General features: G+C 38.8%; 1 protein-coding gene across 2 annotated transcripts in view; it reads left to right on the forward strand.

Annotated features, from left to right (window-relative positions):
• Positions 1–18,101, forward strand: part of TNFAIP8 (TNF alpha induced protein 8) — a 57,613-nt gene that overhangs the window by 14,261 nt on the left and 25,251 nt on the right. The window contains exon 1 of one of the 2 annotated variants that reach the window (XM_088156751.1): positions 10,950–11,024. The exons of the other annotated variant lie outside the window; for it this stretch is intronic. Coding sequence (XP_088012877.1) covers position 11,024 — 1 coding nt within the window. The 5' untranslated portion in view covers positions 10,950–11,023. Of the gene's footprint in view, positions 1–10,949; positions 11,025–18,101 lie in introns of those variants that run through there. 2 annotated transcript variants of the gene reach the window in all.

The following is an 18,101-nucleotide window of genomic DNA, read 5'->3' on the forward strand; positions in this document are numbered from 1 at the left end:
TGGGCAATGCATTCCAAAGCCTCGCCCTCATGGAAAAATGTTTCTTCCCTATGCCTAGTATAAAACTACCTTCTTTCCATTGAGAACTCCTTGTCTGATCACTGTGAGCTCCAGCAAAAAGTCTTTCATCCTCTTTCTTTTAATCCACTTTAAGTAGTGCAAACTCAGAAGAGTTTTCCCCAGAGCCTTTTCTTCTCTGGGCAGAGCATCCCTACCTCTCAGCCTGTCTTCATAGGAGAGTTGCTCCAGTCCTTGGATCATCTTTGTGGCCCCCTCTGGACTCTCCTCAGCAGGTTCACATCCTTCTTTTGTTGGGGGTCCCCGAGCTGGATGCAGCACTTCAGGTGGGAGTAGGAGGGCCGGATCACCTCTCTGGGCCTTCTAGCCACACTACTTTTGATGCTTTTTGATGCCTTTCTGGGTTGCAAGGGCACCCTCCCAGCTTATATCCAATTTTCCCTATTTTTGATTTAAGTTCTGTTGCATGCACGTGACTGTATTTACAGCTCACAACTCTGTCAACAATCTGGGCATCTAGCATATAACAGATTGGCAATAGCTGGTTTCAGAAAGAAAGAAAGAAGGAAAGTCCCTATAAGGAAAATCACAAGTTATTCTGCTTTAAGTTCTTCCAGTTTGTATTCTTTTCAGGGAAAGTTTGGCTAATGTTATGGAAAGCAATGCATGGCCTTAATCCTCTAGGAAAGACTAGTAGGGTGAGAGCAGTGAATGCAGTTGTGTACCTCTGCCAGGTGACTGCCTCAATGGCTTTGACTGCATCCCAGTAAGACGTTGCAAGGAATATTTTATTATATTTGTGATTTTTCCCTGTTTAGAACGACATGCAATTGAAAGAGTGTAATTTCCAAAAAGAGACTTTCTTAGCCAATGCAACAGAAGATAGTGTTTGCATGAAGCTTAATTCATTTAACACTTAGCCATGAAACTTCCAGATGATTCTGATATCATGAAAGTGTTTAGGAATCTCTGGTAAAAAAAGTGAAATCTACATCAGATTTCTAGATGATTTACATAGAAATGTATCATCTATTGAAATTATTAAAAGAAAAAATAGCTTAGTGCAGAGTACTGCATCTTTAGAGGAATTCAGCTTTTTTTCTGCTTACATTCAGAAAATATATTTTAATGGTTTCTCTATTTTTATAAGTATTACTTATTTTGATGTTTTGTGATTGGTTTTTTTTTTCCCTTAAAATTTCTGTTTATGTGTAAAGAAAATGAACCTCTTCTGTCTTGTGAGAACCACTGTTTTGTTTGTCAGCCATGGGAAATGAGCACTTTCAGCCCTTACATGCTTGCTTGGGTAGCATATGTAGATTGGGAACCTGTTTTTCAGAGGTGAAAGTATGGAAATTTGTTACTCTGCTGACAAGTTATTTGTATGGCTTAGAATGAAATTCTAACATTAACTCAAAAAAGCATTAAAGCACCTCCTTGTGTTAACTATGACATCTAGTACCAGATAGCTGTAAGGAAGTGTACCTTGTCAGTAGCCATATAATAAGGAAATTTAAAGTGTCTTTTGGGCAGCTTTTTTGTTTCAGAAACACTGAACTTTGCTAACATTACTTGCCAGTAAAGATGATGAGTTACACCACATTCCAAGATGTGCAGCTGTGTTAGCCCACTTGCAAAATAATGAATATATTTGTTGTAGAGACTGTGCAAGGAAACAGTCCCTCAGTGACTTCTTTCATTACTGGAGAGCTTGAAGTCAGGAATCTGGAGCTCTTGAGAGGCTGCTTCAGATGGTGCATGTTAAAACTGGCATAAGCTTTGTCAGTCACAGACTGAAACCAACTCTCATGCTGCAGTCATCAGCCGCTTTCGTTCAGATTCTTCTCTTCCATTGTTTTTCAAATAGGTACTACAAAAATCCCCTCACTTCTCAAGCTTCTTTCCTGAAAGAAACTAAATAATAATATTTTAAAGTTGTTAAAAGGATTCTTAACACTCCAGAAGTTGAGAAGTGTCTAAAACTTTACTAAATGATTATTTGAGTAGGAAGATAGATTTAAAGAAATTTAACTTAAAAAGTGATATTCATAATATCAAATTAATCAGAATAAAGCTCATTATGGGCAATTTTCCTGGTTCTGCTGACTGTACAATGTTTCTGGATCCAAATTTCACTGCTATTCTTCAATTAATATTGAATGCTATTCACTTTGACTCATAGAAAATCTTTTGTGGTGTTTTATCACTTACAACTTCGAGACAATCCATAAATATTTTTTGTTAATGTTTATGCTGCTAGGTTGAAATCACTTCAGAATTTTTACCTTTAATAATTAAGACATCCCCTAATTCTTTTTGATAAGATTTATAAGAAACAGCTTTGTAGCTTTTGTCCTGATCCTGTGTGCACTCATACCAATTTCATTCGGCCAGTGGTGGTGGCTGTGCTTTAGGAAGACCACTGGAAGAAGCCTTTCTTCTGAATCACAGGTGCTCCTGTAGCAAGCATTTGTGTCTCATGTTGAGGTCAAACCTAATTTTAACTCTGCACAGGCACTTTCACTCCTTATAGAGGTAGTTGGGGGACTTGCTCCAGTGTTGGAGGCTCCCGATACAGTTTTACTTGTCTTGTGGCTGGTCTATTCTCAAGTGTTTTCATATCACCTTGTGAGCTAAAATAATTCTTTCCATTACCTGCTATTCAGACCCTGGTTATTTTCATAGGCTGAGGTCTTTCTTCTCTGATGAGCAAGCTAGTTGAAAGAGTAAATATATCAGACTCGAGCCTGCTGTATGCTCCCTTCCCTTGATTGCTACACTCTCCTTTGCAGTTCCTCTGGTTTGAATCCTGCTCTCCTGAACAGTGCAGGCATGTACATGCTTTTCTTTGCATACATACATACGCATCTGTCATAAATAACATCTCTGGGTGGAGTTCCGTCTCAGCTGGAATCACTGCTCATGATGTTTCTCTTCTGTTTTTACTAGAGAAACAGGTGGACTCTTCTGCTAAGTGTTTTCGTGCTGCCACAAGCATAGACACACTTTGGCATTATTTGTTGTGTTGTGGCAGCATTTCTGGTACAGCTTTGAAGAAGGTTGGACTCATTGATCTTTTAAAATCTGAAATGATTGTAAGGTTCTAAGACCAGTCATCAATGTGCAGGCTCATGTGGCTGCATTACTAACAGATTCTTATGCACATTGTTAGCAAACAGGTGGCAGGACATGCTTTTCTTCATGCTTAGCTGTGACTGTTGCTCTGAGCAGTGTTTGTGGTGGTGTAGCAGATGCTTTTGGAGCTCAAGGGCGTATGGGGCTGTCAGGTCCTGGTGAGGTCTTGGTACAAAAAGCTGTGAAGTCATAACTGAAGCAGAAAGAAATGCGGCATGTTTGATTCCTTCACTTTCAGCACGTGAGGAAGCGTACAGTTCCTTAGCAAACATAGTCAGGATTCAGCCATTTGAGCTTTTAAGAGCCATGGTGGAAAATCTCTGGTCACTTGAAATTATCCTTGTTTAAGATGAAGGTTAAACACTGTTCTCAGCACACACCGCTGAGATAGGTGCTCATCTAGAGTTAGCCTGAGGATGAAGAAGGCTTAATTTAATAAAATAAATACCCAGAAGGAGAGAAGCTCAGTGATATATGTTTGTTTGTTTTAAACATGCAGCGTTTCAAGCACCAGTAGGTGTTGAGATTGTGGGTATGTGAGCCTCAGAGGAAGCTGTGGGGTGAATATTGTGCTGGGAGCATTTTGGGAGTGGTTTTGGAGTTATCTTCTCCACCATGAGAATTGTGTGCCATGCAATGAAAGAGGAGGTTGATGAAATAAATGTGATCAGCCACCAATGCTGACAGGCAAGTCTAATGCAATGACATCCGTGCTGGCGACATTATCATGGTAGACCTGAATTTGGGTCTTGAGATGGTCAAAATCAGTCAAATTGGGTGAAGAGTGGGTAGAGAAGAACAAATATGGTGCACCTAGGAAAAGGGATTGAAGGCTGGTAATGTCCTCTCTTACCAAGTGTGTGTAATGCCTGACTGAAGGTAATGGGAATTTGGGCTGAGAAATAGGGCATACAACGGAGCTATTTTTTCTAAAGTGTGTTGTGTGAGTGTTGTTTCCAATTCAGGAGCCCCTGTGTAATGAAGCAGCACAGTGTTATGCACAGGACAGATGTACCAGTGGAAAGGTAGCTGCAGTAAATGGCTGCATAACTGAAGGAAATAGTGAGCTATTAAATTTTCATTCTCAGAAAAGGAAAGAAATGACCAGAACAATTTTTTACCTATGTGGTCTCTAAATGTTTAAAGGATTATAATACATGACTTTTGGGTACAGGATAAAAAGCAAGACCTCCTTATGCCCACACGTTTTATGGCTTTAGTGAGTTTCTGTAGAAGAGTTGAAGCTGTGCTTTATTGTTCAACCACATACCAAGTGTCTGTATCATCCTTTGTATGCAGATGAGTGTCTTGTGTGTCTCACCATTGTTGTCCTAGCTTTTTTGGAGCAGTGACAGATTGGATGATTTGTCATGATCTTGTGGCACGGATCTTTTCCTTTTGTTTCCAGTGGATGGTATCCACTCTGCTGAAGGATTCAAGTCAGTTGGCACTGATTTCACAACCCTTCTGCTGCCAAAAATGTCATGCTGTCCTGTTCCCATGCTTGTATTGTTTCCTTCCTTGTGTCAGCAGAAATGTTCATGTTAGTCAGAATGAGGAACTCAATCGTGAGATCAGTTAGCCTTTTTTATTTTCCCTCCAGCAGTCTTTTTTTGTGAATTAAATCTTCACTCTGATGTGTCGTGCAGCTAAAGAGATGCTTTTGCTACCACAGGGAGCTCTCAGGATGGGTGAAAGGAGGGGACAGAGTGGGTATAACATGTCTGAGGGTTGAGAATTGTGCAACCACTTCGTTTGGAGGCAATGCTTAAAGTTTGTGTTCATAAAAGTCTCTCAGTCTGACTTTGTGCTTAGGTACACTGATCTGTATTCCATTTCACTGAAACCCTGCCCTGATTTGTTCCTTTTTTCCTGTGTGTTTTATCTTTCTCCATTCAGGACACCTCTCAGCTTTGTGGGAGACATCTCACAAATGCTCACATTCTTTTGAGCCAAGTTTCATTTCTGAAGTTTTGGTTAGATATGTTGAAAGATTCAGGCTTACCCAAATTGCAGAAGAAGGCTTCTTTTAGTGTGATATTTCCCCTTCCAGTACTTCATGCTAGGATTTTTCTTTTAGCAGCTCCACTATCCAATTAGCACCTGCTGTTCACTATATATTTTATATATATACATATATATATAATTTTATTTTTATATATAATGTCTGAATTGGAAAAGATAATCGGTTATTTTCACATGACCTCCTTTTGAGACAGCCATTTGTGAATAACGTTTCAGTTTCTTTAACCTCTCTTTAAAAAGCATTCCATAACCTGGAGTGCTGCTGTAAACCAAGAGACGGTAGTAGTTAGTCAGATCACTTTTTCTCTTCTCCCATTCCTCTTTATTGTTTGTTATGTTGAAGTTTTCCTAAATTACAGATGTCAATTATTCAGCTATATAACAGTATAATGACCATCTGTGTATGAGAATTTGTAGGGAAATTTTGTAGTGTGTTTGGATTCTGAGATATTTCTGGTAAGGATGTTTGATCCTCTCTGTCAGTTTTTGAAGTGTGGGGTTTTTCAGAGCATTCAGTACTTGATGCAGTTTAGCTTTGTTTCTCAAACATTAACTTGCATACCTGAATAAGCTGCCTTTCACTAAGGCTGATGATCCGTAACATGTATGTTGGGCCACTGTAGTGTGTGGCATTTATTGTGCCACTTGTCACAGTGAAGTGGGAGATTACCCTGCAGTGCAGGGGAATTTGACCCAGCAGTGCCTAAGCACAATGGATGTATGGAAAACAAAAGATGCCAAACACTGAGGGGTTTTTCCATTAATCTTAGCCGTTTATATAGCTGTGTCTAATGATTAATTTTATAGTTAGCTTTTATGAATATCTGTCTCTCAGGGTCAGCAGTGCCAGGTTTGCATTGCAGGATGTATAAAAGAAGGGCCAATGTAGCATCTGCAAGCCATGTGTGTGTGCACTGGCTATTGTGTATTAGAACAACTCTTTGCTCCACAAACATCGCACTAAGTACATTGTAGCTGACATGTTAAAGTATTTTTGTGTTCCTACTAGCAAACATACGGAGTTTTTAAAAATATTCTTCTTTAGCAGTTGTTTAATTGTTTCTCTATAGGTTTTCAATGCAAATGGAAAGTCAGTGCATGTGAAGGAAGGACTGAGATTGTTCAACATACTTGAAATGTTAACTAAGGGAGGAAAGCTGGTAGTCTTAATCCTGATCTTCAGTCTGTTTTTCAAAATACATGAGAAAGCTAAAATGATATTATTTCTTGAACTGATTAGACTGAATACTGAGTTTTTGCTGTAGTTCTTTGCTTCTCTAAAATCCGCAGAACAGAAGGTGATTTAAAATAGCATTAGTTAGAAATACTTCAACAAAACAGGACAATTGACAGAAGCCAAGATGCTGTGATTTTCTTCCCTATTACTGTTGTATTTAATTATCTGCTGAACCAGAGTGCTGAAGACATAGATGTATGATTTTACTGCTCAGGATTTTTCCCAACTTCTTCAAGAGATGCTTGAAGAGTAGATTGTTTAGGGAGTTATTTTTTCCATTAGCATAAATGAACAAAAATAGAAATTTTGATTGCCTTGTCAATGAATATAACTTTTTTTTTCTAATTTCAGGTTTACTTTTACAATATAAACAGATAATTCCTATTTTTATGTCCCTTAACTATTGTAAATTAAAATAAATTATTAAGTGCTAGTCCTTAAGTATTTCAAATAACTTTCGTCCAGTATTACAATATTTAAGCTGACTCCAGTACTCTTCCAGAAAATCACTTTGCTTTGAATTTTCCCTACAAGAGGTTCTGGAGTCACAACAGCAAGGATAGAGCTGTGCTACTGAGCAGTTCATTTTCTGTACTGTCTCTGAAAGAGGCTAAGCTAGTTGTACTCATCCATATATTCAGGAAAGGAAGCAGTGCTGTTGCTTATAGAGACATAGAGACTGTCTTCCTGTCTTTTCTCCAACTGCATCTCACCACCACATCTTTGGACTCATACCAGAAAGGATGTGGCTTTTATCTTCTTCTGTTCTGTATTTGGACACAGATTGTACAACTTCCATTTTGTTGCAGCTGTATCATGATGAAAATCCCTTCTCATGTTTTTGATAGAGTGGAGTATGTGATGTCATCAGCTGACATAGTGTCTGATGCCATATTCTACACAAAATGATGTAAGGCATCAGCAGTCCCTGACAAAAGCTGGGATTGCTGTTCAGAGAATTCTAAATTCTTTCTGGATGCTGCAAGGCAATACAAAGCTTTTTAGAGGATTGACCCATCCAGATGTGGATTATGTGGAAGCTGCTCTCCTCAGCACACTTGGATGGTTACGGCACAGCATTTCTGTGTACCTCTGCACAGCAGCTCCATGCAGTATGGAGGAATGTCTAACATTTTCCTACTGAAAGAACAGCTGTCATGCTTTAGCGTTGACAGTTAGTAATCATAATGTATCACATAAACAGAACTGTGAGATCTTTGTCCTTTGTAGGGAAATCAATGACTTTTGGAAGGTTGTCAGTTTGGTTAAACATCTGGGCTACTAGTGAGAGAACCAGCACAAAAGTTGAAAAAAACAGAACTTGAAATAAGTATTCCTAAACCTTACCTTTCTTTTTGACTGTAAAAAGTAATGGCTTTTCAATTTCTGAGCCTATGGTTTCCTAGCACCACAACTGGGTGCCTTCCCTTGTCTCAGTCTGAGGTACGAGTTCCTACTGAGCATTTCTGCTTCATCTTCAAAAATACTCAGAAGTCCTGGGAAGTCTGGGACAGTTTCCCTTCCCCAGTGCTTCCCCTTGTCAATTAGATGGTTTCAGCCTCATTACCGTGGGGGTTTCTCAGCCCCATGAGATGTCCTTGTCAGTTTTAAACAGGGGGTAGCCAACGCCTGCCGCCCCATGTCTTCCTGTCACACCTCAGTTGAGTTCCTTAGTGTTTTCTGTGTTCAGGGATAGTGTTTCATGGAGCACCATAGACAGGCATTGATGTCTTTCAAGGTTGTAACCCTGAGCAACCTGTTTCCTCTGGAGCAGAAGAAGGGTGTGAGCAGGAATGAGCACTCACCTGAAGGAGATGTGAGGGTTGTTTATTTATAACTACGGGTAATTCCAGATGCATTCCGTATAAAGAAAGCAAGAGTACAGCAGCATGATCCAGCTACTTGTGTCCTCCTAGAGGGAGGAGATGTGAGCACATTTGCCCCAGCAGTTCCAGTCATGCTTAGTCATAATGTGAGTATCTCTTAAACGTATTGGTTGTTGATAACATAACATAACATAACATAACATAACATAACATAACATAACATAACATAACATAACATAACATAACATAACATAACATAACATAAACGTTTAGGAATACAGCAGAGAGGCATTTGAAAGCATTTTGTTTTGTGGATGGAGTGTGCATGTCTTAGGACTGTTTCTGAACAGCCAACCAGGTAGGCAGTTGTTTAGTACTGCTGTCTTATTTTATAGTAAATCAAGGTTTATACAGACCAGAATGATGGCACAGTTTTGTAATGGGGTGCTGAATATATTCAAGCTTTTGGCCTTAAACTAAATTACTTAATTTTTGCAATGAAACTGGTCCCCAAAAACTTTGTAATCACGAAAATGTTAATAAAAATAGAGGTACATATTTCATTTTTAAAAAGAGCATCAAATATCACAAATAGAGTTAAACAAGAGTCTTATGGGTACCTTAGCAGATGTTAACTGTGTTGGTTTTTGTCACTACGTGGACTTTATCTTTCATAATGTTGCTAACCCTTTTTCCTTTCCCGGAGGTGTATCAGACGCTTTGATCAATAGCTTCTCTCTGGTTCAGAGCAGAAAGAGATACTATTTATTTGTTTGGGTTGGTAGTTCTGCTAAGATGCAGAAGATACTGTTTCATTTTTCTTGTTTAGTCAAAATAACATTTATATCTAGTTTGAGTTTTAGTATAAACCACCTGTGAATAATTAACTCACCTGTGCAGCCAATTTTTGAGCAGACATTTGTAGTTACTGTGTTTTTACTCTATGAAACCAGTCGTAGGTGAAATGAAAAATCTGTAGCTTTATACATGAGGGTTTGCCATAAAAAATTGAAGGAGGGAAAAAACTGCTATCTTACTCACCAAGGGATTTCAGATGGATCAGATGTCAGCAGCCTCGAAAGGAGCTGCCCAGTTTACATGGGATCCACAAACCACCAGGAGGAGGTTGGATAAGGACTTCCTGGCCGCCAGTAGAAGCTGACATGCATGAAGTCCTAGTTCCTGTCTGGAGAGAGATGTCCATCACATGGAAAGGTAGTACCTGTGTCCCCCAGAAAATTACTATCCTGGAAAAACACCTTTCTGTGAATGGTGATTGTTAATACATGAATACATGAATTTGGAGTAAATATAATCTGTGAGATTTGTTTATTTCTTTATATAATGATGTTAGAAATAGGTTCAAGGTGATAAAAAAATTTCTTACTCAAGTCTCAGCCAACACCAAGCATTTCTAACCCTGTTCAGTTTTGATTTCATTTAGAAACCAATTGGTGAGAAGGCATAAGCAGATTTGAGTTGGAGATCAGATAAGATGAACATAAATCTGTGTGGTCATCAAATACGTTACTTTCTTTCAGATCTTTGTTGCACAAATGTGATTAACTCAGTGGTTTCTGGTTGTTGTTGTACGCATTGGCCCTATGTACATCTAGTTCTCTGAAGAATTTTATGGCTGCATTTAAGAGAAAGAGTTGGCATTTATATGCAGCACTCTTCAAAGGATAAATGTTCATAGATACCGCATTTCAAAGGATCTGGAAGAAACAGACAGACAGTACGTACCCCAAGGTGCTCTGTGTGTGCATGGTCAGTGAAGGCTCTGCAGGATCTGTGTTACCCAGTCATGCAGGGGATGCTAACATTTGTTAGACCTTATGACTTTAAAATGCAACATTTCATGATGAGTGTACTTGCATGCTTCTTAAAAACTAGAGAAATAAAAAAATGTATCAAGTTCACAAATCTAAGACACAGCAATAGTGTTTGTCATCAGTCATCACAAAATACCAGTTTTGAGTAGTAATTTTTAAAAAATTTTTTATTTTTCTTGACTTTTTATATTTAGACAGATTTCTTGTCTTAAATACATATAAATACATATTTTAGTGTAGTAATTAATTTTTTCCAGTACTTGCCCATTCATTTTCTATTAAATGTTTGAATTTCACCTATTTCTGAATATTGGAATAAAGATCAGAAGCCCACTATCACAAACTGGAATTTTTGTTTCTTCCTTACAGTCATTAGGACCAAAACAGCTCTTGTTTTTATTTTGTCATGCCTGTGATTTTTGCAGAGAAGTTTTCACTTCTTAACCCCTGATCCACATTGTTTGATAGACTGATATGCTTACTTGTAGATTTCCAGGTATCTACATACGGAGTCTGCTGTGTTTAAATTCCATAGAAAATTTGAAAAGAAATTATATTACTTGTGCAATGACTATTGAAGAGCTATCAAGAATTGGTCACAAGCTTGAAGGTCAGTCTGCATTTACAGTATAAACTGTGGAGTAAAAACCACAGAGGATTATGAAAGCAAACTCAGGAAATTGGGAAACATCATGGCCTTAGTATTATGTTGCCCAAACACGCTCACTGTTTACTGTCAGGTAAGTTCCTGCTGGCATTTTCCTGACGTGAAAAATAAGCTATGTTATGTAGATGTTGAAATTATCTGTTTTGGGAAGGCCTTGCATTGGCTTCGAGTCAAATATATTTGTAGCCTGGCCTCATAATGCTACATTTCAGCTCTGCTTTTCTATTCATCGACTGGACTTGCTACTGTTTTCTACATACAGCCAGCTGCACTGAGATCAAGTAAGCGTGTTTGGCTATAGAAATCCGGTTTGAATGAAACAGCTGTATAGCCAAGTGAACATATGAACTTTGTGCTAAATAGATGCTATTTTAGTGCTTTCATATAATGTATTCCTTAGTACTAATCTCTTAGTTTCAGTTAAGACAAGTGTGTGATGTCTGGCATTTGGTAATGGTGATTTGTTAATGGAAATTTGCTTTTTCAGTTTCATTTGCAGAGATGAAGAACTTGGTAACTCTACATTGGCTTAAAGTGCAGATCAAGATTTTGGGGAAATCTTACTTGCTTAGAGTTGTTGTGAGTAAAGTTGTTTTGAGTAAAGGGAATGTTTTAAGTGGTGGCAGTTCCTGCTTCATCTTTTTTCATAGGGAATGTATATGCATTTGTCATACATTTAGGACTAAATGCTCTAAGGCAGACAGGAAGTAGAAAACATAGATTTAGTAATTTTTATTTTCATATACATCTAAAAACATTAGGCAATTGTCTCTACCCAACACTGATTAAACTAGAATATCCTAATTTTTCTGATTGCATCTCTGTTACCACAAATTAGCTGCATAGGAAAAATATTGAAGGGGGATGCCCCAGATTACTGCAGTTTTACAGTGGACACAGAAACAACTACTACATAATTTTAGGTATACCATCTGTTTGCCACCATCTGAGTTGCTCTTAATTTTCAAAAGAGAACCATCTTTTTGATATTTGAATTCTCACAAAATTAGTGAGAAAATTAAAGTCTTTTCATGGAGGTAACAAAAGCCTAATGCTTGGGGAGGTTTTTCAGACTTAGTTGAGATTGCATGTGCAATCTTTATAAGGTGGTGTTCCTGGTTTATGATGAATATTTTAATTCAGCACTGTCCCCCTCAATAATCCACCACCTCTGCATGCAAAACAATCCTGCATGTCTGATGAGAGGAAATGCTGGCACTGACTTTGCAGCTGGGAAGTTGAGTTACAGGTAATTCAACACATCCCCTCCAAGGGGAAAAAAAAAAAAAGGTTACATTATCCCATTTCTGGAAAGGCAATGGCAGGATAGGGAAGGGAAAAACATAGAGGGCAGAGCAGGTTTGAGCTAGGTCATTGCAGGCAGAAGCTGGGAGCAAGGGTGAGCTTCATGAGTAGCACAGTTGTATCCATATTTTGAAGTGATATTTATCATTTTAGTGTGGCTTCAAATTCATGGAGCCAAGCTGTTACCAGTACATGATCTGCTGTATGGCCACTGTAATGTAGCTATCCTCTAGATGTACTTAAGTTTTTTTCAAACCTGTCTGGGGTTCGGGTTGTGAAAAAATGATAGGTATTTTGTACTGCTACCTGGTGTTTTTCCAACTGATTTCAGGTGATGTCCACTGCTTCAGAAGCATTTAGTTCTCCAGATTTGCCATACCATCATGTACCAAATACAATTGCAGCCTTTTTCTGTGTTGCAGTATAAAATGCTACTGCAGGGCTGTATGGGAAGCCTCTTGCTTGACATTTTAATCCGTGCTTTCCTCTCTGTTCCCTAGAGGAGCAAAAGTCATTTGAGAAGACCTGCTCTTTTTTATCAGGGTGCTGTTGCCACCTCGTGGCATTGGCCAAAACCAGGAGCTCCGTGGCCTCCATCAGTGGCTGACATGTCCCAGTGAGATGGATGCGGGATGCACAGAGGGGAGCGGGTGGATCTCTCCTGAGAGACTTGGCCTCAGTGCAGCCCACAGAAGTTTGTTAGGTGGGATTTCTGATCCAAGTGCTGCATTCCTTGTGTGCAGAGTCAGTGGGCAGAGTCTTTATTCTTCCTCTCGTCCCATTTATTGTCTACTGGACGAAGCCAGTAGCTGTTGTCCATACTGAGTCTCAGATTTTGGAAACACATTTTAAAGAACTAAGCTTTTAGGAAGAATTGCAGAAGCACAGCCCTAACAGACCATCTGCCTGAGCAAGTAAATCATCTTAAGTATGTGCCATAATTCAGCTTTCTGTAAACAAGATATTGAGCAACAAGACTAAGAAGTCTTTTTCAGATCTTGTTATCCAAAACTTTTTTCTTTTTGTTTGGAAGCTGAATACTTGAAATAGTTCCTGAAAGTCTTGCAATAAGCCTGTGAAGTGGTATTCAGTTTGGCTGAGCCCCAGAGTTCAGATTGTGTTGTTATTGTTGCTAAAGCATTCTAAGGGCTGGAATATGAGTTTCCTTTAAAGTGGATAAAATCGTTGAGAAGTTAGACATACTTCTATGAAATAAACTCATTTGAGTCCAGAAAAATTCTGATGTATTTTGTTGGTTTGGTTTTTTTTTAATTGGCACTGAGAGCAGTCAACAGAAGTCCAATATTGAATTTTTACTGCAATGTGGAAATGCTAACCAGGGTTTACATGTGAAATTTGTGTGAACATTGCTTACTAGTGTAAGCTTGCTTATTAATAGAAGGAAAAATGAGCAAGGTATGGATTTTCAGTGGTTATAGCTAGATTAGAGATCATCCAAGACCTTCTTTTTGAGACAAATACTTATTTTTAGCTGCAATTAATTTATTTTTTTGAATATATATATATATATATATATATATATATAATTCAGAGAGCTAGCAGTGGTTTAAATTCTCCCAGCAAAAAAAAAAAAAAAAAGTTAGCTATATATCCCTGTAAAAGAACACTACATACCTATGCTGGTAGGCTAAATGGAAAGGAAGAAGAGGAAGATGGTGCTTCTCTGGTAGACAGACACTCTCACTTGGTCCAGCCTGAAGTGCTGTTTTCTCAAGTGTAATTTAGTTATGAAAATGTTACCATAAACCAGAGGAAGCAAGTGCCCTCTAAGACTTCCATAAATGATGAGTTCCTGAGTTTCTTTGGTTATTGAATTTCCAGCACTTGTTCAATGCAGTTTTAGTTAATATTTCACAAAAAAAAAAAAAAAGCCAGCTCTTGAAAGTGTTCCTCCAGTTTCTTTGTGGCTTCAGTTTAAGCTTTATGTAAATAATAAACTGATTTAAAGCCAATTTGGAACAAGCAGAAATTAATATGGTTATTTGAAGGAATACCATATAATTAGGTACATCTGGCTTGTGAATTTATACTATAACTAAACTCAGCTTTAAAGAGCAAACCCTGCTTAGGTTTAATATCCATTTAAATCTCTCTTTTTAGTCTCTTAGTTAAATTTGTACTAACAGGAGATTATTCACATAGGTGTTTTTTAGTTTTTTTAATTTGAAATTTTATCTAGATTAGATCTCCATTTGATATGCAAGTGGTGTTTTGACTGTTGGCATGATTAATGTCTTTGACGTCTTGGAGAAAAAGGGCATAGTTTGATTGTTACACATTAGAAAAACATTTGGATTGTGTGCTTGGGACTGCAACACAGCCCTCACAAACTGAGACACATGTGTTTTCCCACATGTACACCACTTTTATATGAACAGAAACTTTCCTTTTTTTTAGATAATATTCAGTTTCCTGTTCTGTCAGCATCACTGCCATACCTTAAAAAAAAAAAAAAAAAAAAAAAGCAAGCCATTATCTGCCATACACTCCACTAGCACTGTTTAAAATATACTGTATTTAACACTAGTTCAGGCACCTTGTTTTGGAGCTCTTTTTGAGTTTTGGCTGTGTGATACTAGATTTTCTGTCTTTAATTAAAATGTCCCTTTTCAATTAAGATTGTTCTAGCACTGTGTTTTGATGCACAAGCATCTGGCAGTACCTCTGATGTCTTGCTGAGAGCAGATCTGGTGTAGTATCTCTTCTCATAGCCTGTGGTGGTGCTGGCAGGTTCTGTGTAGCATCCACTGACTCCCTCTACTTGTCTGGGGAAACTGTGACACTATAGTGTGATTCCTGTTTTCAGGGATTTCTTCAAATTTATATTTTTGGTGCTCCTCAGATTTCTTAGGCCTTGCTTTTATTTTTGCAAAGGATGCAACTTCATATAGTAACACAAGTATCTCAATAAGAATTACATCATAAACTGCTGTTGGGAAGCTTATTTTCCTGTGACCTCTGATCTGCTGTACACTTCTCTAGACCAGAGAATTGCATTTTCCTACCTCTGTTCATGCAGGTCACAGTCTCATTCTGTCCAATGCTGCTGTCTGCTTGGCATGGCACTGTTGGCAGGAGCAATTTGTGTGTGGTCCTGTTACAGGAAAAAAAGTGAAAATAGTGTTTGCTATTTGAAGAAGCAGTGCTATAAGCCAGTGTCAGTACATGTTGCATGATTTGGTGCAAGGTCCTCAAAAACACTGTCTCTCTCTAACTTCTGCCACAACCTGTATGAGTTCTCAGACCGTCACCGCCTGTGACTGATTTCCTCCTCTTTCTGGATAGATGTGCTGGTTTTGGCTGTAGTGGAGTTAATTTTCTTCACAGTAGCTAGTATGAGGCAATGTCTTGGATTTCTGCTGGAAGCTGTGCTAGTTAACTCAGGGATGTTTTTTTTCCTTGCCACTTGCACAGAGGCAAAGCCTCTTCAGCTTCTCACCCTGCCCCACCAGCAGTGTTTTGGGGCTGCTCAAGGGGAGGGGACACAGCCAGGACAACTGACCAAACTGACCACAGGGGTATAGTGCAGACCATGTGCTGTCGTGCTCAGCATATAAAGCTGGGGGAAGAAGACGAGAGGGATATTTAGAACGATAACATTTGTCTTCCCAAGTCACTGTTACCTGTTACCAGCTGTCTTGGAGATGGCTGAAGACCTCTCCCTGCCCATGGGAAGCGGTGAATGAATCCCTTGTTCTGCTTTGCTTGTGTGTACAGCTTTTTATTTGCCTTTTAAACTGTCTGCATCTCAACCCACGAGTTTTCTCACTTCTGGCCTTCCAGTTCTCTCCCCTGCCCCTGGGTAGGAGTGAGCGAGCAGCTCTGTGGGGATCAGTTGCCGGCTGGGGCTTAGCCATGACAATAACAACCAAGCCATTGAATATTGTTTGCATTGTTTGCTATTGAGAAATTGTTTTATGCTTGCTTATCCGCTGGAAATTTGTCTTCATTAACTGCTAACTTCTGGATAAGTTAGCTACTCTCAGTGCACGATATCTATGTGACTGCAGTAAGACTTATTAGTGCGTTTTGGCAACATGATATGTACAGACAAGAAATCAGAATTCACATCTCAGAAGTCAGTGTATTGCTTTGAGTGTGAATTTTCAGAGTGATTTTGAAAGAAAAAAGATACGTCAGTGAAGCCCTTTCTGAGCTGAGAGCAGTCTTGTACCCTGGCAATGTGCTATTCTGTAACAAATAATGATCATTGAGGTTAAAAGGTAGGGCTCAGTCTGAGACACCATTCCAGGCCTGTGCTGAGACTGTGCTGTGAGATGCAGCTAAAATTTATGAAGAAAGCTTCCTTTTGAGGCTAAGTGAACAAGTTTCCTCACCTCTTAACCACAGGAGCTTAAACACAGGAGCTTTTGTGTAGAGTCCACAATAGCTTAAACTGTTGTCACTATTTGGAAACTTAAAATACCAATATGTTTGGGACAAGGACAGCGGTTTGGAATATGCACACTATCTTGATAGTTTGCAAGGTGGTTACTATCGTGTTCTCATGCTGTCAGCTCTGAATATAGATATGGTCATTAGTATTGCAGAGATGAGACTTTCAAATGTTCTGGCAAAGTTACATTCAATATAAAGTAGGTTCAACTTTATGGAGCCTTTTTTGCATGTGTCTTCCTGCTCTCTCTCCATCCATTTTCTGTCGGGGAGAAGAGCTAGGATGAGGACTGTCTGTTAGGGAGGTTTTACTGCATTCATATGGAACCCAGGATCTGTCCCCCACATGCTGTTTTTTCCTGTCCCTCACTTGGTAGACTTGTTGTGAAGTCCTTTGTCACCCCAATCTGCTGCTCATTTGGCTGGTTCATTGTCCAAAGGAGGTCTTCAGACACATTTTGGTACAGTTTACTCTGTGGTCAAGCCCCAGATTTTGCTTGCTCTGAAGGGCCACACCAGCAGTGTGCTGTGTGTTCATTCAGCGCCAGATTTGTCATATTTTGCTTTTACCATTTGGAAATGAAAGTGTGGGCAGACCTCAGTACACCAGTAGCAGGTTGAGAATGGATGTTTTAACTGGAAGGTCTAGAAAAAGGAAAGGAGGGCAGCCTGGGGAGGCGTGAGGAATAGAATGAAGTACTGGATGACAAGCGTGGTGCAAATGCCGTTTAGTGATCCCCTAGTACAATTATCAGGTGGCAATGACATTTTTAAAAATAATTTTTTAACTTAAAATTGTTAACTTCAATAGTTTATTAACCACATAGTAGAAACACACGCTAGAGTATCATTCATGGGTTTCCCCAACAGGTGGAGGTGTTGAGAGTTGTTTCAGCAAGTGCTGTAATCATTTGCATTGGTCCGAAGTCTGTTGGGCAAAGGGGAAATAACGAGTTAAGGAATTACAAGCAGCGACGATCAGACCAAACCCAGGAGTACACATATTTTTCAGATCTGGATTATAGCTCAACCTGCTAATCTTTTACTTATTTTGTTTCTCTATCTTTCGGTGAGCTGAATTTTCTTAAGAAAAAAAGTGCCTGATAGTTTATGTGCATGTAGAAAAATGAGTTTAAAATTCTGCACCATATATAATTGAGATGTTAGAGTTGTGCTATTACATGGAAACACTGAATAGTGCTGAAAACAGTATTTTTTACATTGATCATAAGCTAAGTACTGTCTAGGTTATCTTGATGTATGTCTTGTTTATGGTAGAAGATAAAACAGTAGTAAAGTCTGGCTACAGCAACAGGTAGGCTATTGTACTTAAGAGAACTGTATAAACAGTGCTATTAAAATCAGCCAGTCAAGATGAAACAGCTAATCAAGATCTTTTTTTCTTTACTCAGCTCCAAAACAATTAAATTGTGTAAGAGTTGGAATTTGGCTTTGCTGTGCTCACACCTCACGGAGAGTGCATATTGCACTTTCTTTTGCAATAGTAGAAGTAATACAGCTACAGATGGTGTTGCTTTACCTCTGTGTTAGGAAATAACTTTAAAATAACTTCTTGGTTTGCTTGGTCTGCTTGCAACTGTTTTAAGTGCATAACTGAAAGCAGAACAACTTAGATA

The sequence above is a fragment of the Sturnus vulgaris genome, chromosome Z (assembly GCF_052056855.1).
Source record: "Sturnus vulgaris isolate bStuVul1 chromosome Z, bStuVul1.hap1, whole genome shotgun sequence".
In the NCBI taxonomy this organism is placed as follows: domain Eukaryota; kingdom Metazoa; phylum Chordata; class Aves; order Passeriformes; family Sturnidae; genus Sturnus; species Sturnus vulgaris.